This window comes from Budorcas taxicolor, chromosome 15 (genome assembly GCF_023091745.1).
Source record: "Budorcas taxicolor isolate Tak-1 chromosome 15, Takin1.1, whole genome shotgun sequence".
In the NCBI taxonomy this organism is placed as follows: domain Eukaryota; kingdom Metazoa; phylum Chordata; class Mammalia; order Artiodactyla; family Bovidae; genus Budorcas; species Budorcas taxicolor.
Genome location: NC_068924.1, coordinates 35,936,668 through 35,960,731, shown reverse-complemented (window position 1 = coordinate 35,960,731; position 24,064 = coordinate 35,936,668). Strand labels below are relative to the sequence as shown.

Here is a 24,064-nt window from a genome sequence, read left to right as displayed (position 1 = left end):
AAAAAATAACATTCTTAACAGAGAAAGATAATAGAAGCCAGAGTCTCTATAATTTGTAATCCACAATGTATAATAATAATAAAGAAATCACTAGTTGTGCAAACAATCAGGAAAATGTGACCCAGAGACCATTCCACCCTCATAAAAAAAAAAATCAATAGAAACTGTGATGGCTCAAATAATGTAATTAGCAAACGAGGACATTAAAGTAGTCATTAAAGCATATGTTCAGGTATATAAAGAAAAAGAATATCATAATTAATGCATAAATGGGGTACTTAGAAGAGAAATGAAACTACACAAAGAAACATGGAAATTCTAGAACTAACAGACATATTTGAGATGAAAATACATTGAATGGACTTCATAGCATTTTCAAGTGCAGAATAAAGGGTCAGTGATCTTGAAAATACATCAAAAGAAATTAGCTAGTCTCAATACAGAAAGAGAAAAAGCTAAAAAAGTAAGCAGAGACTTTGCAGTATGTGAAAATATATTGTCCTAAAATATGTGTAACCGGAATTCTAGAAAGAGGAAAGAGGATTGTCACAGAAAAATATTTGAAGAAACGTGGTCTGAAACTTACCTGAATCTGGTAAAAAAAAAAAACAAAAAACAGCTTATAGGTTCAAGGCATTCAGACAATCACAGGCAGGATACAAAGAAAACCATACCTAAACATTAGTCAAACTGCTGAAAACCAAAGACAAAGGGAAAATGCTAGAGAAAAAGGACACATAATACATAAAATGGGACAGTAATACAACTTATGGCTGATTATTTATTAGAAACAATGAAGACTAGAAGACCATAGAATATCTTTAGGCTGCTAAAAAAAAAAAATTCAGTGTAGTCTTATCTAATGATCATATGCTTAAAAAATGAATATGAAACACATTTTCAGATAAACAAAAGCTGAGAGAACGCATTACCTGCAGATCCATATCAAAAGAGACATTCAAGAAAATCATTCAAGATGAAGAAAAATAACATCTGATGGAAACTTAGATATATAGAAAGAATAGAAGAGACTTGAAAATGAGAAATAGGTGACTAAATTAAAAACTTTTGTCTTTTCTGGATTTCATAATAAACAGCTGATTGTTTAATGTTTTTAAAAGACAAGTGACTAATACAAAATACAACATTATATTCTGGGATTTATAATATAAGAAGAGGTAAAATCATGAGAAAAATAGCACATTGGAACAAAAGACCAAGTTAGTAAAAGTTAAATGTTGCTTTATTTTATGAGAAGTGCTATAATTTTAACTATAGGGATATTCAAATTAAGGATGAATAATGAATCTAGAAAAAAAATTTAAAAATACAAAGAAGTATAGCTAAAACACCAGTAGAGTAATTCTAGTGGAAGACTAAAAAAGGATTCAAAAGGAAACAGTATAAAGATTAGTGGTTGCAAAGGGTGGAGGAAGGAAGGATGAGTAAGTGAACACAGAGGAATTTTAGGGCAATGAAAATATTCTGTATTCCATAATGATGGATACATGTTATACATTTGTCCAAACCCAAGGAATGTATAACATCACAAATGAACCCTAATACAAACTATAGATTTGGGGTGGTTAGGATGTGTCAACATAGGTTCATCAATTATAACAAATGTACCATTCAGGTGGGATGGTGGTAACAGGAGAGGCTATGCATGTGTGAAGACAGGGAGTATGTGTGAAATCTTTATCTTTCCCTCAATTTTACTGTGAACCTCAAACTCCTCTTAAAAAAAACGATCTCTTCATAATAATAGCTTAGAAAAAGGATTCAATTAAGCAAAAGGAAGAAAAATAGTAACAGAAAGCCAAAAACTGAGGGAACAAAGAGAAAAATAGAAAATTGTAAAACTTTATCCCATCAAAATCAATAATTATATTAAATATAAATAAATAAAATAATCCAGTTAAAATTGGAGATTTTCAGGATGGATAAAGAGTCGATATCAATGGAATAGGAAACAATTTACAATGCAAACATTGGTAATTTGAAAATATCAATACAATTGAGAAACCCCTGTGAGACTGATCTACAGAAAGGGGAAACAAAAACACCAATATTTGGATTGAAGGAGGGTATATCACTGTAGCTACAACTCACATGAAAAAGGATAGGAAGCAAATATTGTGACTAACTTAATTCCAATAAATCTGACAATTTATATGAAATGAACAAATTCCTTGGAGGACACAAACTGCTAAAATTCAATTATGAATATATAGAAAGTCTGAATACTCTTATAGCTAATATAGAAAACCAATTTATAGTCAACAACCTTCCCACAAAGGAAACTCCAATCTCAAGTGGGTTCATTGGTAAATTCTTCCAAACATTTAAGGAAAAACTAATAGTAGTCTTACACAAACTAAGAAAGCAGAGAAAGAAAAAACTTCCCACATTCATTTTATGAAGTAACATCACACCCTGACAGAGATTTGAACATAAGTACAAAATTCATAAAAAAATATTTGCAAATTAAATAAAATAATACGTAAAATGGATAATAAAACAAGATCAAGTAGAATTTATTTCAGAATAAATTAATTTAAAATGTAATATTAATTTAATATTTGAAATCAGGCAATGTAATTCTTTACATTAACAAAACAAAGGGGGAAAAACATGATGATCACAACAGATTCAAAAAGTGGTTTAGACGAAATGTAATACCAATTCATGACAAAACCTCTCAGGAAACTAATAATAAAGGGAATTTCCTCAGTTGGATAAAGTACTTTTAGGAAAAATCTGTAGGACATAATAATATAGTATACTACTGAATGCTTTCCTCCAAGATGAAGAACAACGCAAGAGATGCCCACTCTTACCACTGTTAATCAACATTCTACTGTAGGTAAAGAATTAAAAAGCATGCAAAATGGAAAATAATAAGTCATGTTGAGTGTATTCATAGATAATTTTTTACATTAAAAAATCCTGAGAAATTTGCAAAATAATTTCTAAAAAGTGAATTTATGGGCTTCCTGGTGGTCCAGTGGTTAAGAATCTGCCTGCCAGTGCAGGAGACAAGGGTTTGATCCGGGAGGGTCTCCCATGTCATGGGGCAGCTAAGCCCCTGTGAGCCACAACTACTGAACCTGTGCTCTAGAGCCTGTGAGCCACAACCTACTGAGCCCCATGCTGCAACCACTGAAGCCTGTATGCCTAGAGCCCATGCCTGGCAAAGAGAAGCCACCACAATGAGAAGCCTGCACACCACACCTAAAGAGTAGCCACTGCTCTCTGCAACTAGAGAAAGCCTGTGCATAGCAATGAAGACCTAGCACAGCCAAAAATAATAAATAAATAATTTTTTAAAATAAAAACTGAATTTATTATTATTGCAACATACAAAACTATAAAATCAACTGTACTTCTAATAGTAGAGCAGTTTAAAAATAATTTTAAATTTTACATTCATAATAGCATTGGAAAATAAAATTCTTAGGAATAAATTAAGCCAAAAAAGTATGCAAGACCTCTACACTAAAAACAATATTTATGAGTTCAGTAAGTAAACCTAAATAAATGGAGGAATATACCATGTTCATGGATCTGAAGACTTAATATTTGAAGATGTCAACTCCTTCCCAAATTTATCTATAGATTCAACCCAATCCTATTAAAATTGCAAAAGACTTTTTTAGAAATTGACAACTTGGTTTTAAAACTGTATGAAAACATCCAAAACAAACATGAAGAAGGTTGGAGGATTCAAACTACTTAATTTCAAGGCTTACAGTAAAAAACACTTTGTAACACTGTAAAGGCTAGAGTAATAAAGACAGTATGGGATTGTTATAAGAACAGAAAAACCAGTGGGACAGAATAAAGAGTCCAGAATTAAACACTCACATATATGGTCAAATTTCAATAAAGACTTAGGCTATTAAAGTGGGAACTAATAATTGTTTTCAACCAACAGTGCTTGAACAAGGAAAAAAATACGTAGAAGAAAGTAAAACTGACCTCTTACCACACATTGCACTCAACAATTAATTGAGATGAATCAATTTAAAATTAAAGCAAAAACTATAACACTCCTCAAGGAGTATTTTGGAGAATGGTTTAGTGATCTTATAGTAAGCGAAGATTCTTGAATATGGCAGATAAAACACTAATATATAAGGAAAGTAATAAATTGACCTTTATTAAAGGTCAATTTTTGATAAGGCTCAGCTTATCAAAAGTAATTGTTAAGGCGCAGACTGGGAAAAAAACATTCATTCACAATACACGTTTGACAAGAACTTGTATCAAGAATATATAAAGAACTTCCACCAAAAACAAAGAAGTAGACAATATAATTTAAAAATGAGCAAAAGATTCATTAAAAAAAATTTACGAAAGACACGGTCATAGCCAATGAGACATGAAAAGATATTCCATGTCATTAGTCATCAGGAAAGTCAAATTAAACCCATATATCATCTTGCACCCGCTGGAATGGCTTACAAAACTAATTGTTGGCAAGGATGTGGAGCAACTGGAACTCAGATACCAATATATTGGTAGTGGAAGTGAAAAATGGCATAACCATTTTGGAAAACAGTTTGGTATTTTCTTATAAAGTAAAATATAGACTTTCTGATGACATGCAATTCCATTTGTAAACACTTAACCCAAACAAATGAAAACTTTTTAGACTATCACAGCGCTTCTATTCAGAATAACCAAAGACTAAAAATAACTGGAAAATGGGTGAACAGTGGTATATCCAAACAATGAGATACTATCCAAAATAAAACTAATTCAATGCTTAGTTTTAAAAGGTAAAAACAAAAGTACCAACATAAAAGAAAACCAGACAAACAAATGAAAGTGATATTTTTCTGAAATATTTTTTTCTCTATAAACCTGAGTGTGCGGCATATCCAAGCCATTGGGAACTCAAAAAGAAAAAAAAAAAGGTCTCATTATCAAAAAGAATTATTAAAAAGGGCAAAAATGCACAACTGCTTACTAATTAAAAAAGGCAAATGCAATATATACCATTGGGTCCTCGACAATCACACTATTTTAGAGTACTTCAGTCAATCAACAGAATAGTCAATTTTCTCTTGTCAAATTTTGTAAAGAGTTATGTGACACATTTGGGTTAACAGAGAAAACGATCATGAGTGAATCACAAACAAACATGTAGAAGATGAAGGAATATTAGAAGTGGACATGAAAAATGAGGACAGAGGGGAGGTAGCAATCTTACATAGGCTGGGTCTTTTTTCACCGTTCATCTTACCAAATGTGTCTTAATACTCAAGGAGTCTAGTGCACCATGTTGGAGGAATGGCTGACAGTTGTCTATGGTTTTGGAAGTTCTGCTAAGTGCACTCCCACTTACTGCCAGGATGTGAACCCACTTTCATTATAAGAAGGCTACTTGATATTCAAATTTGATTTCTTCTTGGAAAATAAGAGAGAGAGATGATTTGGTTATCCTAGTGGTTCACTTGGCAGGAATATACATTCCATGGCTGAGCACGAACCTTAATCACTAGAGAACTGATGTGCTCCATCTTCAGAGAAGGAGGGATACCAGTGGGGGAAGACTATGGTTTGCACTCTATGTCTTTCATAGAGGATTATCTAGATAGGTTAGAAAGAATGATTGACTGATGGGTATCATAACTTAAAGAAGGCAGATGCAAAATACGAATGTTCTTCTAAGCTAAAGGTTGGTTAAAAAAAAAAAGCAACCAGTGGTATAGGAATGAAAGATGAATTATCTGTGGTACTTTGATTAAAGTACTAACTCTTCCTTTGACCATTAATCTTTATTAATGCACAGGGATGTTATAGGTAAATTTTCATTTTTCTGTTTTCGTTTTAAGATTCATTTATCCCTACTTACCCTAAATACTCTTCTTATGTTAAGTACTGAATTTAACCACACCAAGAAATTCACTGAGTAAATTAGACAGGTAGATGACAGATAGAGGCAGAGATATAAACATATGTAGTGTATACATTAAAAAAGTCCACTGAAAATTTGGAGACAGATGTTTTACTACTTAGTATGGCAAAGTAACACATTTAAAGAACAGTTTACTTTTTTCGCTAGTCTATACCAGAGATCAGTTTCCAGAATAGAAACACCAAGTGTATTAAGGAGTTTTGCCTACAATAACATTTACTAAGTGCTTTCAGTGAACACATTATCTCGATCCTCTTTACAATCCTCTGAAACGGGTAAGAGAGTAAATATATTTGTCTCACTTTACCTTGATAAAGGTGAAAGAGAATGAAAAAGTTGACTTAAAATTCAACATTCAAAAAACTAAGATCATGGTATCTGGTCCCATCACTTTGTGGCAAATAGATGGGGGAAATGGAAACAGTACTTTGTGGCAAATAGATGGGGGAAATGGAAACAGTGACAGACTTTATTTTCTTGGGCTCCAAAATCACTGCAGCCGCAAAATTAAAAGATGCTTGCTCCTTGGAAGAAAAGCTATGAAAAACCTAGACAGTGTATTAAAAAGAAGAGACATCACTTTGCTGACAAACGTCCATATAGTCAAAGCTATGGTTTTTCCAGTAGTCATGTACGAATGTGAGAGTTGGACCATAAAGAAGGCTCAGTGCTGAAGAACTGATGTTTTCAAACCATGGTAACTGGAGAAGACTCTTGAGAATCCCTTGGACAGCAAGGAGAACAATCCAGTCAATCCTAAAGGAAATCAACCCTGAATATTCATTGGAAGGACTGATGCTGAAGCTGAAGCTCCAATACATTAGCCACCTGATGCAAAGGGCCAATTCGCTGGAAAAGACCACGATGCTGGGGAAGATTGAGGGCAGGAGTAGAAGGGGTGACAGAGGATGAGATGGTTGGATGGTATCATCAACTCAAAAGACGCTAGTCTGAGCAAACTCCAGGAGATAATGAAGGACAGGGAAGCCTGGCATGCTGTGGTCCATGGGGCTGCAAAGAGTTGGGTACAACTGCGTGACTAAACAACAACAACCAATGAAGAAACCAAAACCCAGAGAGGTAGGTTGCCTTTCTCTGTAATAACTTGTTGCTAGTATACTGCTAACAAGGAACAGGGCGAGGTCCAGTGCATTCACCCTACATCAAAGCTACCCCAGGAACTACTCAGTGATACGAAATAACTCTGAATCTCAAAACCCAGCATTTCTCAGCTGGAACATTGCTTTCCCCCGTAAGGATACCATTTCTCTGCACTGTTAAGCACATTAAAGGAGCCTATTACCAGTTATGAAGTTCAAGCCACTGTCTAATTGGCTTCGGAAATACTGCCCCACCAAAGATGCAACAGAATGCAAAAGAAAGCACTAAGGACTGAAATTATAATAGAGATTAAAATTATGCTAAATTAATTCACTTCTCGGTTGTAGCATTATGAGCAAGCGTTATTGTGGATAAGGCTTCTATTTTTTCCTATTGGAAACTCCATTCTCTTTAAAAGATCAACAAGAAGAACCAAAAGGGAATTCCCTAAGGTCAGCTCTGAGGAAACATAAACCTCTAATTCAATAACTCTGCTACTGCTCTGAAAAAAAGGCTTTATTATTGCAACATCCATATGGAGCCAATTGGACATTAATGACTAATCAATCCCTCCCCTTTCTATTCTACTTAAAGTGTCACAAGCCATGTTTAGATTAGCCCATTTCCTGCTTAGGGTTGCTCAAGATGTCTTTTGTTCTTTCAGGACCAGCCTGATGGAGGCAGCTTAAACAAACACCATGACCAGAGTGGCGCAGGAGTTATAAAGTGCCATATGTGAGTGAACAAAGGGGCTATACTAAAGCCTTTTGTGGTATTTGTTAATGTTTTTCATCTGAGCTTAAAAAGGCTTAATGACTTTGTGGTGAGCTGATGCATGTGGCTCGTGGCTTTGCAAAATGAAGGAAATTCTAACCAGTGATGTACCAGTCTGTGTTTTCAAGAGTCTCCCGCTTTCAGTTTTGGTGCCCATGTTTACTTTTTCCTTTTAATTCTCAAGTTATATTTGCTTTACACAGACAGCTCAACGGAGCCCTTTATCTCATATCAACTACAGGATCCAAGGGCAACTGAGATAACTTGTGTGATTCTTTATTTTAATGACCTGAAGGTAACAGAGAACGTTCAAATATTCTACTTATTATCTATTTGTTATTTGTGTGCACAGAAGGAAGGCTTACAAGCTGTTGAGCCCAGGCAAAAAGGCATTCTTTAAGTCTGAACCAGAGACCACTGTGCAGGAAGTAAGACAATAAAAGGTTCTGGCTTCCTAAGTTTTCAGGAGAACCAGGCTCAGATTAAAGCAGATTCCCTTGGAGAACACAGAGTCTGGTAAAAGGCTTTACTTAATAATTCATATTGCTCACCAGTTTCTGGCTTCATCCAACTCAATATATTACCGTAGACTCTACATGAAATTAAGAAGCACAAACCAAGATGAAGCAAATCTCAGAGTTAGTTAACAAAGACTATTAAACCCATCCGCTCATTTCCATCCTTATCACTTCATCAATTGCCTTGCCCTCACTGTTTCTGGTGGACTATTTGAAATACTAGTCTTCTAGCTGATATTTTTATTTCCAGTTTCGAGTTACCAGGCCGCACTTAAATACCTCTTCCTAATTTCAGCCAGGGTGATCCATCACAAGTGCAGTTCTGACCAGGGCACTCCTAATATTAAAGTTTTCAATGGCTCCCTAAAGCCCCAAAGGTGAAGTTCAAACTCCTTGGTATGGTACACAAAGCTCTCCATGACCTGGCTTCAGTTCCATCTCTGGCTACTTGAAAATATTTTTGCTTTATAATACCAAACCACTTCTAGTTCTCTATATACCATCTTGTTTTTATACTAGGAACCCATGCTTTCCCTTTTCCTGGAATTTCCTGTCTGTTTTGCAATCAACTCATTCTTTGAGTCATGTCAGGGATCATCTTCCCCAGATAGTCTTATCTGGTTTGTTATGTTGGGCTAAGTATTTTAGGCTCCCACAGTACCCTGTGCCTATCTTACATTTATTATATTTTATCCAAATTGTCAGTTGCATGGGCCCACTGTCTTCACTAGACTGTGCACCTCAAAAGGGCAGGAACTGCACTATGTCTTGCTCATAACTGCTTCCTCAGGGTCTGGGACAAGAGCTGCCATAAGGTAAGCACTCAATTGTCATAACAGAGACCATCAGACATCTTCAACAGTGACAATTTTGGGGTGAGATTCAGATGTTTACACATTACATTAGAACCCAAGAATCTCTGAAATCAGATTTTATATAAACCCCATTTTATTTCTTATATTTTCTTAAGTATTTTGCCTTACTCGAACCCTCTATAAAATAAAAAATGGGTTTAATGGGAAAATGAACCCACAGTTTGGGACTCAGAGATCATTGGTTCGAATCTTCTTTTATTGACTTTCCACACTGTACAATTCTGAAATTCCAGCCTCCCACTTTCAGGGAAATCCTGAAAGGATGATAAGGCAAACCTGAGTTTTTTTGAAATAATAAATCTGAAAGCTATTCTAACGCTATGGGGTTTGTGTAAATACAACTAAAGCATACATTCAAACAGGAACATGACAGGACCTTCCTTAGACAGAGTCAATATGGAATGGATAAAACATGTTCATAGAATTAGAAAATTTCAACATGAGGTGGATATTAAAGACCATCTAATCCACATCTGAGGTTAGAGAAGTTAAACTGCCCAAGTCTCACAGTTAGCAAATGGCAAAATAACAGTGAACTGAAATGTAACTACTCCCAAAGGTTCACACCTGCCATCAAAATAAATTTCTAAAATGGTCAGCTGAATTGTTTCAATAGCATCTAGACTTAGCTTAAAAATTCAACAAAACTAATTTAATTGGCGTCTCCTTTTCATTTCATTTGTTCCTGGAAATCTGCCTTTTACTAGAATGAGAAAGGCAGATCATAGGTATAGTAGAAACCAAATTTTTTTTTTTTTTAAAGGTTGGGGACATGGAAATAGTATTAGAAGGAGATGGCTCAAGGATTTTGGGTAGCCAAATCAATTTTGTAGTCTATCAAAAATTCTTTGCCCTAAGAGCTGGTGAAAGTATCTGAAATGCACTTAATATCTGTGTGGTTTGAAAGACTAAAAAAAATCTTTTCACATGTTTCTATTTCTCATTATATTTTTCTGATTTTTAATGAAAACCAACAGGAACAAAACTACTTCAACAAAGGCGACCGACTGAATCAGCCCATCTCAGAGAAAAATGGGAGTCAGTATAGCTCAGATACTATATAGCTAGACAGATCTGGGTTTGAATTTTAATTTGATCTTTCCTAAATAAGTAACCTTGGGTAAATTATTTCCCACCTCTGAACAACAGTTTCATCTCCTTATAAAAGAGAGCTAATAACTTATACTTTTCTGGGTGATAAGTAGAGCATTTTTGAGCATTAAGTAGGAATGTACATTTCTTAGCAGTGACTGGAACCCAGTACCCACTCATTAAACAGTACATGCCCTTAGAAACAGCAGTAGTAACAATGGTAAGAGAAGTGGTAGAATGTCTATTCTAGTACCAAGAACACAGCAGGGCTTAACTCACAGTTGTTCCCTTTCTAGTCCTTCCTCATACCTGGGTGATATTTCCTATACTGCACAGTTCTGTCCTTCAGGGTAGTTGCAAAATGAAGCCTTAGCTGGAGAGTGCAATTTACTACTTAGTGGAGCCTCTTTTCTGCCCCAGAGCTAAAAATATATTTCAAGAGTATCCTGTGATATAGAACTGAAATACATCGAATATGCATAAGACACAATCAAAAAGAAACTCTCACATCTCCCCAGTTCCCACTTGTGGGACCTGTAGCCAAACTATGCTGCTCAGTTCAAGCCAGGAAAAAAATAGGGGGTGGGGGGGGAGAAGAACAAACCACTATCTTGTGAATTTATAGCTTTTTATAACAGACTCACTGGAATAACAAAGGATTAAGACTACTGCCTGTGTAATAAGTAAAGGGCAGTGGAGCTTCAGGGACAGTGGACAGTCATTTTCCCTTTCTCCTCTATTAGCTGTTCTGTGATTCTGCAGTGTGGAGTAGCTGCTGTTACCCTTTTTCATCTTGTCCTGATGCAGGATCAACCTACTGAGTGAAAAGTGAGCTTATATTGAAGAAGTATGAAATGATTTCTCTACCATGAAAGTAAATATACATATACCAGTAAGTTATATTTTTTACTTTTAGTAAAAATTTTAAATAGTTGAATATATTGCTTATGAAATTCTTCTTTCCAGGGCTGAGACCTGGGATATTAAGTTTTAGTTCAGAATTGCTTTTTACAGCCTATTCTTAAATGTAACAATCTACAGTACAGCACAAATATTGATGAGTTCTTACACAATCTCTTCCCTCTGGTATCATGACCTAATTCGGGACATCATGTCTAAGGGTAAGTATCCACTGAACAAAAACAACTAAAAAAAAAATCAACTCTCCTCTAGTGAGAGGAACAAGTATAAGACTGATTTGTAAAGCACTGTACAGTCACAGCAGACAAAGTGAAATCATATGTAAATGAGTATTATACCCAGGAGAAAAATAGGTATTTTTAATATGACTTGAATAAAAACCTTCCTAACACCTACTCAGCTCTCTCATGATGTAATATGAAAAAATAACCATTGAATATCCCCTCTGAAATGACAAGAACAGAAGAATAAAGATAAAGAGACTAACAGCTCACCAAATCAACCTAACTGCTGCTTTTCCATTATTTTCAACCTCTATACATAATTGAAGTCAATCTTGAACAACTAAAGGTTAATGCCTGTTTAGTTGGTGGCAAAGCCCAAATTCCTCAGCCTTAGCTCTATGGAACTCAAGGCCGTAGTTCTATGGAACCCAGCTATTTTTATAACATATTCAATTCAACAAATATTCACTGGATACAAACATGTGGAAAGTTCTGTATTGGGCTTGGTGAAGAACACAGAGATGAGAATTGACTCTCCCTTTCTGAAACTTCCTTATGAATGTCCGTGTGCTTTACCATTCCTGAGTCTGTTTGGATTATTCATTCCCTCAACTGAAAATTCTTCTCTTTCTCTTTGTTTTTCCAAACCTAGGCTTATCTCCAGCTCTATTTCTATCAGGTCTTCCAGAATAACTGCTATCAACAAAGCACTGTAGCTTCCTCTTCTAAATAGCACTCTTTTCTGTTTCTCTAATGATATATTTAAACACACAGCACTTCAGGTTGTTCTGCTTTCTGTGTATGCTAATATAATCACCCTCACTACATTACTAGCTCTTGAAGAATACAGTATAGTCCATCTTTTAAAAAACCCTTCTCTCCATGTCCTTAACAGTGCTGTGCACATAAGAGATAATCAGTAAATTATAATTTGAACATGTGGGTAACACTAAAGATTGGGGGACTCTCAGTAGGGATAGATCCTGTTCGGAAAGACTGAGCTAGTGGAACTGGTGGCCTAGTCTACAGAGTTGTGTTGTGTCCAGCTCTTTACAACCTCATGTACCATGTACCAGGCTCCCCTATCCATGGAATTTTCCAGGCAAGAACACTGGAGTAAGTTGCCATTTCCTATTCCAGGGGATCTTCCTGATCCAGGAATCGAATCCATGTCTCTTGTATCTCCTGCATTGGCAGGCACATTCTTTACCATTGTGCTACCTAAGAAGTCTACAGAGTATCACTTCTAAAGATTATGAAATGAGAGATCCTATGTGTAAACAAACAGTGATAGGCAAGCAGAGTAAAATGAGACAATGAATCTATAAGAAGGAAATATTCAAAGGTAAGAATTTTTTAGTTAAAGAAAACAAGATAAGAAGTCAGTATCAGAAAACCAGAGAACTGGGCGGTTATTGGATTTGGGGGATAAGCACAATTATCAGAATTGAAAAGAAGGAAAGGATCAATCAAAAAAAAAAAAGAAAAAGTTTGGTCTCAAATTCAATCCTGATCTTAAGCAGAGATAACTTAAAGAACACACCAATTGCCCTGAGGCTCTTTAAATTCCACCAGCCTAAAGTGAAGTCACTCAGTTGATTCTCTTTGTGATGTCATGGACTACAGTCTGTCAGGCTCCTCCATCCAGTGGGATTTGCCAGGCAAGAATACTGGAGTGGGTTGCCATTTTCTTCTCCAGGGGATTGTCACAGCCCAGGGATCAAACCCTGGTCTCCCGCATTGCAGGCAGACACTTTACCATCTGAAACACCAGGGGAGGCCAAGGAAGCCCAAAGTCCACCAGGCTAAAAGGTTGGGCTGAATTCTGTAGCCCGCAGATGGGAAATTAAACGGCTCTTGCTGCCAAGAGAAGAGGATTCTGGAACAGGGAACATTTCAACAGTCAGTCACTACACAGTCCAGACATGGCAGACAGACCTCTATCAGCCAGTGTTTATTCTAATATGCTGGTTTATGTGAAGCAGATGCACATACTGCTGAGGAAGCATAGACTCACTTTCCCAGTCCCATTGGGAACATATGCTGCTGCTCTTGTCCTGGGTCTAATTTTCATGGTAGATAGCATTAAATCTTTTGCCACCCAGTTGCTATAGCAAGATAGGGGGGCAGGGGTACTTCTGTGTGATTCAGTAATGGCATAGACAAGCATTTCTTCCCCAGAACAGAGGATATTCAGTTAGAAAACTAGATAATTGTGTGTGTGCGCGCGTGTGTGTGTGTGTGAATGACGCCTCTTTAAAGAAGGCAGCCCAAAGAAAAATAATTGGCTCTTTAGTCTAAGATCCTCACTAAGGGGATGCTGTGTCTTTGATTGGGCTTTCCAGCTTAAGCGACTCTGAGAAGTAGGTTGAGTTCTCTTTATGGAGTATCAGGGGATGGAGTTATACAAGAATCTTGACATTTCCCTCTCTTGTCCCATCAGGACGATCCATCACTTCGAGAGTTCAATGGAAATTGTTTTCTACCAACATTAAAAGTTATTTGGGAGCTTTTAAGACATAGCAAATATATTTCTTTAAGAGAAGTTTATTTGCTTGTTTAAGAGAGCTGCACTTTATATATAGTGCTGATATAAACTGGTGCACAGGATCCTCTAAAACCGTTTATATCCACAGTAAAATACATTTTTGTGATACTCATACCACAGACTTAGTCCAGAGCCGAGGGCTTTCTGAACTCTGCTTATGTCCCAGCCTTTGTGGCTGTTACTTAGTCTTCACCATGTCCTAGGTCTCCCTGGCCACACATCCTGGCCTCAGACCTCAGCCTGCTGGCTCCATATAGCCTTCTTTGCCTATTCATTTCTTTAAGATGCCTGGAAACCTCAGAAGGCCAGATCAGGAAGTCCATAGCAAGGTTCTGGCTAGCACTCCCTTCTCATTTACCTGGATTTTTAAAAAATTTTAGTATGTATAGTTCCCCATCTTTTATTCCTGGTATACAGTCTAGTACTTAGATACCTTCTTGGACAATGACATCTCATCTCTGGTACACTTCAATGATAATTTCACTTATATTAAAGATGACGTGGTCCTTATTTTACACTTGTTACATTCTGGCTGACTTAAGGTGAATGATTTCACTTGTATGGTAGTAGGAAAAAGCGTTAAAGCATTGTAGACTGAAAATTACCTACACCAACTTCTTCAACTACAGATGAGAAAATTCAGGAAAAGAACGTGACTGACTTAGAATGGGACAAATGGAAGTTGAGTTTCCTAACCCTTTAGGAAATATCTGAAGGAGTGTCTTGTGGAGAAATTGTAAGCCTCATCTTGTTGGAATCCAAAAGTAAGACTAGAACCAATGAATAGAAGTTGTAAAAAAGCAAAGACAAATAACAAAGAATTAATAATTAAAACTAGATAGAATGAGTTTCCCAAGAAGTAGTCTGTTTTCTGTCATTAGACTATTAGAGACATTTGAACAGAAGTAAGATGACTACTCGTCAGAGATATAGAAAGGGATTTCTTGGATGGAATTGTCACTCGGATTACATGTCTCTCCTTTATTCCAGTTCTGAGAATCTAAGTGTTGTTATGTGAAGCACTATATCTGGTGGGCTTGAACTAATAACAACCCTTACATTCCAAAGTATAAGCAGATGTGGCCTTTAATTCCGTCCCTAGATTATATTCTGGTTTGCCTCTGCTGCCTTGGATGAGCCCTGTATCGTCAAGTCAATCTTCCTTCTCTGCCAGGAGTAAAGATCCAGGGAAGAGAAAGGAAATGAGAAAAGCTTCAGAGATTTCCCAAAGTATCGATCAAAGGGTAAGCAGGATTTTTAAGAGAAGACATTCACATCAAGTGGTGCATTTTTTAAGGAAAAAGGAAAAGTTGCAGTCCCTGTTATTTGTCTATAAACAGAGAGCTTAGGTTGACAAAAATAAAGCTATCTTGAGATTTAAACTTACAAGCAATCAGAAGTTCACACACAAAAAAATGAAGCTTTCAGAAGGTTAAGGCCATTTTGGCTGGGATCCAACTCACAAATTCAGTACAAATCTATAAAACCTTTCTAAGCTAATCTGAGAGCAACTGTTTTCTAAAAGGGGCTATTCTTGGTGCACACATCCATTTCCATTCAAATCAATGCAAGTTTCTAATACGTGGAGGACAGCACATCATTACATTTCCAATCCAGGGTCCAAAAGCCTGCCTAATGATAATCACTCTGAGTTCATCCCTTTTAGAGCTCATATTCTACTATGCTCCACGTCAAAATGAGGTGTGGCCTCCCTCTGCGACTGGGACACGGTAATTAAATTCAAGAATTAAAGGAAGTGTTAGAAGAATGTTTTCTTATCTAAGCTATTTAAAAAAAAAAACAGAAAAAATAAAGGTGTGTGAGAGAGAAGAAACAGAATGGAAAGAATACATTAAAAAGAAAAAAAAAAGAGGGCAAGCTACCACTATTGTTGCTGGGGGAAGAGAAGGAGAAGAGAGGGAAAGAGAAAGGGAGCGTCCACCTGTGAAAGTAACTGGAAATACTACTAGAGAGATCTTCTCATTAATAGAAAAGATCAAGGGACTCAAAAATTCAATTCAGGAAGTGGAGCAAATACACTCCCAAAGGTATGGGTCTCCTCTTTTATTTCGCTGAAAAAAACAAAAAGAAAAACTAAATGAAAGCTACTGTGGACAGATCACCTTTCTTATAAGAAACACGTTCTGTTTCATGAAGGCCCTAATAGCAATCTTGCATTTGGAGAGCACCCTAAAAATAATGGAGGACTTCCCAGGTGGCGCTAGCGGTAGAGAACTGCCCTGCCAATGCAGGAGACATAAGAGACGTGGGTTCGATCCCTGGGTTGGGAAGATCCCTTGGAGGAGGGCATGGCAATTACTCCAGTATTCTTGCCTCTGAGATTCCCATGGACAGAGAAGCCTGGCGGGCTACAGTCCATGGAATTGGAAAAAGTAGGACACAACTGAAGCGGCACCTACAGCAACACCACTAGAGATAATAGAGTCCAACATACGTCCTTCAAAAGATAAAGTTAAGCCCAGAGGCATTAGTCAATTATTTGCCTCTATTTAGCAAAGGACTTTAGTCCAAATTTCCCAATAACCAGACCAGAGCCCTTTCTACTATACTTTGCAACCCTGAAATTAATAGAGTTGGGATAAGAACTGCACTCTTGTCTAAGGAGAACAAGGAGAGGGGAAATGCCAAATGAAAAGTCCATAAAAAATTAAACATCTGTTTGTCATTCTTAATACATGGTGACAGACTCAATTAATTGAGTCCTTTCTTCCTTACATGCCCTACATAGGAGCTAACAAATTTTGTGAGTTCAATACAAACAAAGCCATCAAATGCTCCAAAGTATGCTGCTGCTGCTGCTGCTAAGTCGCTTCAGTCGTGTCCGACTCTGTGCGACCCCATAGACAGCAGCTCACCAGGTTCTGCCGTCCCTGGGATTCTCCAGGCAAGAACACTGGAGTGGGTTGCCATTTCCTTCTCCAATGTGTGAAAGTAAAAGGTGAAAGTGAAGTTGCTCAGTCGTGACCCCATGGACTGCAGCCCACCAGGCTCCTCCGTCCATGGGATTTCCAGGCAAGAGTACTGGAGTGGGGTGCCATTGCCTTCTCCAGCTCCAAAGTATAACAAGACCTTAAACATGTTTCCTAAGCCCCCAGCACTATGAATTTGTAGTTTTATAAATATCATGGTGAACAAGAAATGCTGTCTTGTCATATTCAAGCCAAATAACAGCTGGACTTTAAAAATAAAATTTTGAAGACATTTGCCTTTTATATTTTTAATTTCTGTTTTCTTGGCTTACGGTTTTGTCATTCGATTTTGATGAGTGGTTAATACACACGCACAGCTGCCTCTTTTGGTGACCTTTCCCTGCTGCTTCTATGCTCAAAGCTATGAAGCAGGTCTACAAATTGCTTACTAAGTGATATTGGCATTTTCACAACTGGCAGATATTTTCCTGTGAAGCCAGGCTTACTTTAGTCACTTCAGATGCCACACAGGAGAATGAGGTGAAAGCAGAGAAAGGGATGCTAGTCACTCAGTCATGTCTGACTCTGCAATCCCATGGACTGTAGCCTGCTAGGCTCCTCTGCTCTGTCCATTGGGATTCTCCAGGCAAGAATACTCAAGTCGGTAGCCACTTCCTTCTCCAGGGGATCTTCCCAACCCAGAGATCGAACCTGGGTCTCCTGCACTGCAGGCAGATTCTTTACCATCTGAGCCACCAGTGAAGCCCCAGAGGAAGGGGAGAGCCCCTTAAAACTGCCATTATGCATTATTCACAATAGCCAGGACATACACATGAGCAGATGAAGGATACAGAGATTGCTTTATACATTTATATTTTTGAATGTGATAAAAATATCACATCCATAAAAAACGAAAACCCTGCCACTAGCAGCAAGATGGATGACCTTGAAGGCACATGCTAAATGATGTCAGACAAGAAAGACAAATGTTATATGATCTCACGCATACATGGACTCAAAAGAGGCTACACTCATAAAAACAGAGAATAGAATGGTGATTTCCAGGGACTAGGAGGAAGGGGATATGGAAAGATATTGGTCAAAGAGTATAAACTTCCAGTTATAAGATGAATAAGCTCTGGGGATCTGATATATGGCAGGGTGACTATAGGTAAAAATACTGCCTATACACTTGAAAATTGCTAAGAGAGTAGGTTTTTAATTTTCTCATCAAGTAAAGATAATTTGTGAGGTATAGAGGTGCTACACTAACCTTACTGCGGTAATCATTTCCCAATATATATGTGTTTTCAAATCATCACAGTTTATACCTTAAATTTGCACCAAGGTTATATGTTAATTATATCTCAATAAAGCTGGAAAAATATCTCAGCTGTTCAAAGCCAGATCATGTGTGGACAAAGAAGGGATGACATCCTGAGCTAGACCTTAAAACTCACTTGCCAGTGGAGCTTACCTAAGTAGCTTCCACTCTGAACCTCTGTGGGGAACAAAGAAGTCTTGATCTTCTTAATACTTTTCTCAGTGATAATTATATCTGCCTTATTATCTATGCATTTCCCTTTTAATCTTCCATCTTCCTTCACTATACTTTAAGCTCTAAGAGGTCAGGAACATATTTGTTTTGCTTCCTTTGGTTTATCCACTGTGTAGTTCAGGGACTGGCACACAGAACAGGCACTCAAGAAATGTTTGTTTTTTGACCAAGACTGAATGAAAGAGTGAATACATTTTTTAATATTCTTTCACCTCAGCTCCTTCTTACTAGCAAAGTGGAGAAAGTATTATGTGTACCTGTTATCTACTCTGACTTTAATATGAACTGAAACTCCAGCAGGCTTTGCAATCAGCTTATGCTTGAACAGATGCCAGAAAATATCCTGAAGTCAGCAGAAGGCGGCTCCCCATCCCAGCAGTCCTCACAAAGGCGCTCCACTTCTCTCGGTATTAGAGCAGGTAACTTGACTCCATTCATGAACTCACAGTCCCCCAAAAGCACACGAGGTCTCAATGGCAACTCTGGGCAAGCTTCTGAAGGGAGGTTTTCACACGCTCCTTAAGCTCCTGGGCCACTACAGGCCTTCTACTATTACACTCATCAGGCATTGCTGTTATGTGTGACAGTGTAACACGAGAGCGGGTGCATGGCATGACTTGCTATATTTAGGGGAGAGGAAATGGGCCATACTGAGAAAGGTTGCAAGGAGTTTGTTCAGGAAAATGAAGGCACCACTTATATATCTGTACATACAAGGGCTGCAGGATAGCACAGTACTTAATGTCTTGGGTTCTGGAGTCAGTTTGCCTAGGATCAACTCTCACCTCTGCCCTTACCACCTATATGACCTGTGGCAAGTTACTTAACTATTCTCAGCCTCAATTTTCTCATCTGTAAAATGGGAAAAAACACCTTCTTTACATAGTATATGATTTAAATGAGAAAATATGGGCTAAAAGCTTAGCACGTTCTCTGGAATATTAATGCTTAATAAATGTTTGCTTAAAAAAAGCATAATAATCAGAAAATTAGCTTGAATCCAAACAATCTGTGTTTGAATTGAATGGAAGTTCCAAAGAAGCTTCTATATAATCTGTTTCTCTACAGTTAAGCCTTTTATTTTTTCTTTTCATAATGGTTAATAACTCTGACTATGATTTTTAACTTACCAAGCATATGATATCATCAATTAGATTATTAACATTACTGAGAGGCAAATGACTTTACACTTATTGTACAGTTAAGCAGGGACACCAGGTATGCTGCAGTCCATGGGGTCATAAAGAGTCAGACACAACCGAGCAATTGAACAACACAGGTCAGACACCAAGTGAAGAAAGATGAATGCCTTTAAGAAAACTCAGAACAAGGGTAAGGTGGCAGAATTCTCTAACTCCTAGTCTACCAAAAAATAAAATAAAAAAACCAGACTGAATACTCCAAAGTGATGAAAAGTATTATTTCATTGTGTCTGGTCAAAAATGAGGTACTCTACAGCACCATCTTCTAACAAAATTGAGATGGGCCACACCTGAATAACTGAGTCCCTAAACCACAGAAGCTTAGTCCTCACCAGGGAGGGAAAAAAACCCCTGTATCTCAAAGTGCCTATAAAAATGTCAGCGCCACTCTGCTCTCAGTGCTCATTTTTCGTGAAAGACAGTGAGTGATTTCTGCTTTTGAGTCCTCTTTATTCCTCCTTTCTGCTCCTGCTCCTCCTCCTCTTCCTTTCTCTTTCCTTCCTTCCCTGTTCTCATACAGGCACAAACCAATCAGAGTTTAACACCTTGTCCCCAGGACTTCCATTAAATATTAGTCTCTCCTACTGGTATGAAGAACCTGCCTTCCGAAGACTCTCTGAAGTGCTTCCTAATGTCTGATACTACCCCTCCCTTAGTGCTCATGCCAGGGATTTTCTGAACTGCCCAGGATGGCTCCAACCATCACTAAAAGCCATGCCTAGATCAGATGCTGCTATGCAAAGTCTTTATACATTTTCAAGGGATTAGGGTCCTGGAAGAAATCATACCAGTAAAAGGGATAACAGTAAGATTCTTCCCTTCAAACTAAAGGACTTTAGCTGGGACCTGAGATGGGTGAAGTATTGTGTTACTCTGAAGAGAACAAATTAATCTTCCCTGACTGGTGGGAGGGATTCTGCCAAAGGCACAGCTAAAGGGAAAACCAGTCCCTACTCTGTGATGACACAGTAAATAACCAGGCAACATTACTACTGAAGTGCTGACCTAACTCATAAATTGTACTCAGCCTCTGGGGAGCAATTTCTGCTGATTCGCTGCTTGTGCATTTAAAACAAACAAAAAGGAAAAAGAAGTGGACAGGCATTGATACTGCTGGGGGTAAACACATTGAGAGTAAAGCTGGTCTTTACCATCCAGACTTTCAAAAGACTTTGTAAAGGTTAGTATCCAGACACAGGCTAGGCCTTGCCCAAGCAATTATTAATTTTACACCAGATCTGCTTCATACTATCATTTAGTTTCCAGAAGGGTTTGATTGCACCTGGGAATCACTTATATGGGGGTTAAAAAAAAAAAAAATCCTTCTTTGTAAATTTGTCCCTAAAAAGAAAAATAAATAAGGAAGTCTTGAGGTGGTTGAAACACAGAATTTTGTTGTTCAATGGAATGTAGAAAGTTCTTTTTGCTATGTGTTCAGTAACAGAATCTACATGAATTTCAAATTCCTCAACTGTAACACACAATGAAGACTAACATTTCTTCTGTTTTGCCAAGAAAATTGATCTGGTTACTTCCAAGAAAGACCATAAAGATCCTCTATCTAACTCGGGCGCACCTTTAGAGACACACAGAGCAGCAGAAAAGAGCTACAGAAAAGCCACTCACCCTCTGCATCTTCTGGCCGGGTAAGATCGATGACACCTGGGCCCAGCTTTCCATCTTCACTTGACTTTCCTGTTAACTGGGGCCCCAAATTTTCAAAGCGTGTTCTTTCCTAGAGGAAAGAATAACCAGAGACTTATTCTAGCTTCCAAAGCAGCCACTTTTCCCTTCCAATTTCTACCTTGCTTAATGGATGAAACTTGAATTTACAAACATCATTTCTGACCAACTGGAACTCAGAAAATCTTTCAGGAAGATTCCTGTTTGTGGCACCAACAGTGCTGACAGCACCTAGACCATAGTAGCTCTGAGGAAAGGACATCTGTGGCAGGAAACCTGCCAGGGCTGTACTGCACATCTTCTCTCTGCTGGATTTGTTCCAGTCATCTAAAAGGAATGCAACTGAAAGGTGTGAGCCAAAAGCACAAAATTTGAAAGAGCAGTTTCCATTAGAATATACTGTTATTCAATGGGGAGGGGAGATTTCCCATTTAGAGATCATAGTTTGCATTGGTACTCCTGGAAAAATACAAATCAGAATTTTAGGCAAGAAGATTTCAAAAACAAATATTTCAAAGCAGGCAGACTAGATGACGGCACTGATACTGTATTTTGTTCAGGAGTTTGAACTGTAACTTCCTGGTAAGTGAGAAGCAGCACATCACTCCCGGCCAGCCCTTGAGTCAGGAAAGTTAAACACTTCTGCCATTACACTAGGAAAACCCAAAGGTGTTTTACTTGTTAACCTGTCCTTCTAGGAGCAGTCGTCTGAAGCATCACAATGAACTCTCCTTCTGTCGCTCTCTGGATCAGTAGCAGGGAGCTCATTGACCAGCATTAACATGGTGTTCTTGTCTGCAGAAAAACAGCACGTGTCTCCTTCTCTCCTCCTTGTTTCTCTCCAGACTCAAACTTGGCTTTGTGTTGTGCTTATGAATGAATGAAACCTTGTTGTTCATTACTATGAAACAATATTAAATGTCATGTCAGCTTGAATTTACAGACATGAAATAGCAGCTTCCAGCTCCGGGAATGGTTTCTGCATGTTATACTTAATGCATTATGCAGCAGTAGAGTGCTGATTGCTGTTCAGTCTATTGTTCAATGACCTAGTTCTGTACTGAGCATGTTCGGCATTAGATGGAAACACTCTGAGTGTTCTTTTCTGTAAGATGTTTAGAAACTTGGAAATATTCTTAAAGAGCAAACATACAATTACTTGATAGAGGCTGTGTCTCATTTGTACAGCCTCACTACACTTGTGCTTTCTAATATGATTATTTTTGAATATCATTATATTTCTATAATTAATTCCCATCAGTCAAATTGTGCAGGAAGTCTTCCAGTTCCCCTTCATCATGTAATGTTGAAATCTGTGTTGGAAGAAAATACAGTATAAACCTTGCTTTAATCTAGCACCATTTCTATGAAAGATGGCAACAAAATTATAATCATGAATTTCCCCAACTGGGTAATACTAACTAGTTAACAAAAGTGGTATGTGGGGAAACCTCTGAAACAGGACACTTATTTTTGAAAAAAGTGAAAATAAAAAGCAAATTAAGTATGGTTCCCCAATATCTTCTTATGTGACAACGCTGCTGCACAAGATCAAATTATCCTGATGCAGGCCACAACAAAAAGCAACCACAAGCCATACGGGAGTTACACACATTGTTGCGGGGAGGACAGCTGCTTTTAATCAGCCAGTTTTGATTACTGAGGAGCACTTTTGGTTGTCATGACGTGAAGCAAAAGAAAGTGAAGATGAGGAGTACCAGGGACAGCAAAATATTCAACCTTTGTTTTATCACATTGTTTCGCATTTCAAATATTTGCATGTGAATGCTTTCCCTATGTTAAATGCAAAAGGAGTTTTGATGTGACACCTGCAATCTTCTTGGAAGAACAACCTTTAGCTGTATTTTCACGGGGGGAAAAGCAACTTTCTCTGAAAATCAACAGACCATGCTATCTATCAATATGCATATTTCAAGTATCTTTCTAGTCATTCATTCTCTTTGATTTTACCGGAAAATATTCTCAGTAAAAAAATAAAATAAAATCATAAAGTTCCTGAAAGAATATCAATATTTTGACAAGGAAAGAGAAGAGGGAAAATTACATGCCATGGTTTGTAAAATCCTAAGACAACAAAGCTTACATGATGATAATATCTTTTCTTTTATAAAAAATGAAGTGCACTCACAATTCAGTAGTATCAGCTTGTTTTTAATCATAACAAAAAACATTCAGAACATTCAACAACACATTCTCAGTGTCTTTGAAGTCATACATTTTTCTGACTTCATTGAAAAAAAAATCTACAGCAGAGATAGTTTCCTTATAAAATATCAATATTTTGACAGAATAGAAGTCAAGGAAGAATATCCCATGAAACGCTTGTTAAATAGGCAGAAAATAAATCAATGAGAAAAATTGTTTTGGGCAGTGGGCTGCATTTTATATTTGGTAATATTAAGCATTTGTGTTTGAGATTAAAGAAGGACCCTGCAAAGCCATGCCCTTTCATATAAATTTCTACCTAGTCTCCCAGAAGATTTCCTTCTTTTCTTCAAAGAATAGCTCAGAATATTTATTTGCCAGCCACATAACCATAAGATAAGAGGCTCTATGTCTACAAGTTAGCTCAGGGCAGCTGAGCTAAGCAAAGATTTTACCAGTGAGGTTGAACATGAGCCTAGTAAATACAGGATGTGGACATGGGCACAGAGAGAAGTTTAAAGATTCTTTAGTTCCAAGAGGCCCTCA

The 24,064-nt window shown here is 37.5% G+C and overlaps 1 protein-coding gene across 3 annotated transcripts in view; it reads right to left on the bottom strand.

Annotated features, from left to right (window-relative positions):
* Window positions 1–24,064, bottom strand: part of SOX6 (SRY-box transcription factor 6) — a 708,935-nt gene that overhangs the window by 21,522 nt on the left and 663,349 nt on the right. For all 3 annotated transcript variants that reach the window (XM_052652397.1, XM_052652398.1, XM_052652399.1), the window contains exon 13: window positions 21,296–21,404. In XM_052652397.1, the coding sequence (XP_052508357.1) occupies window positions 21,296–21,404 (109 nt within the window). The remainder of the gene's footprint in view (window positions 1–21,295; window positions 21,405–24,064) is intronic.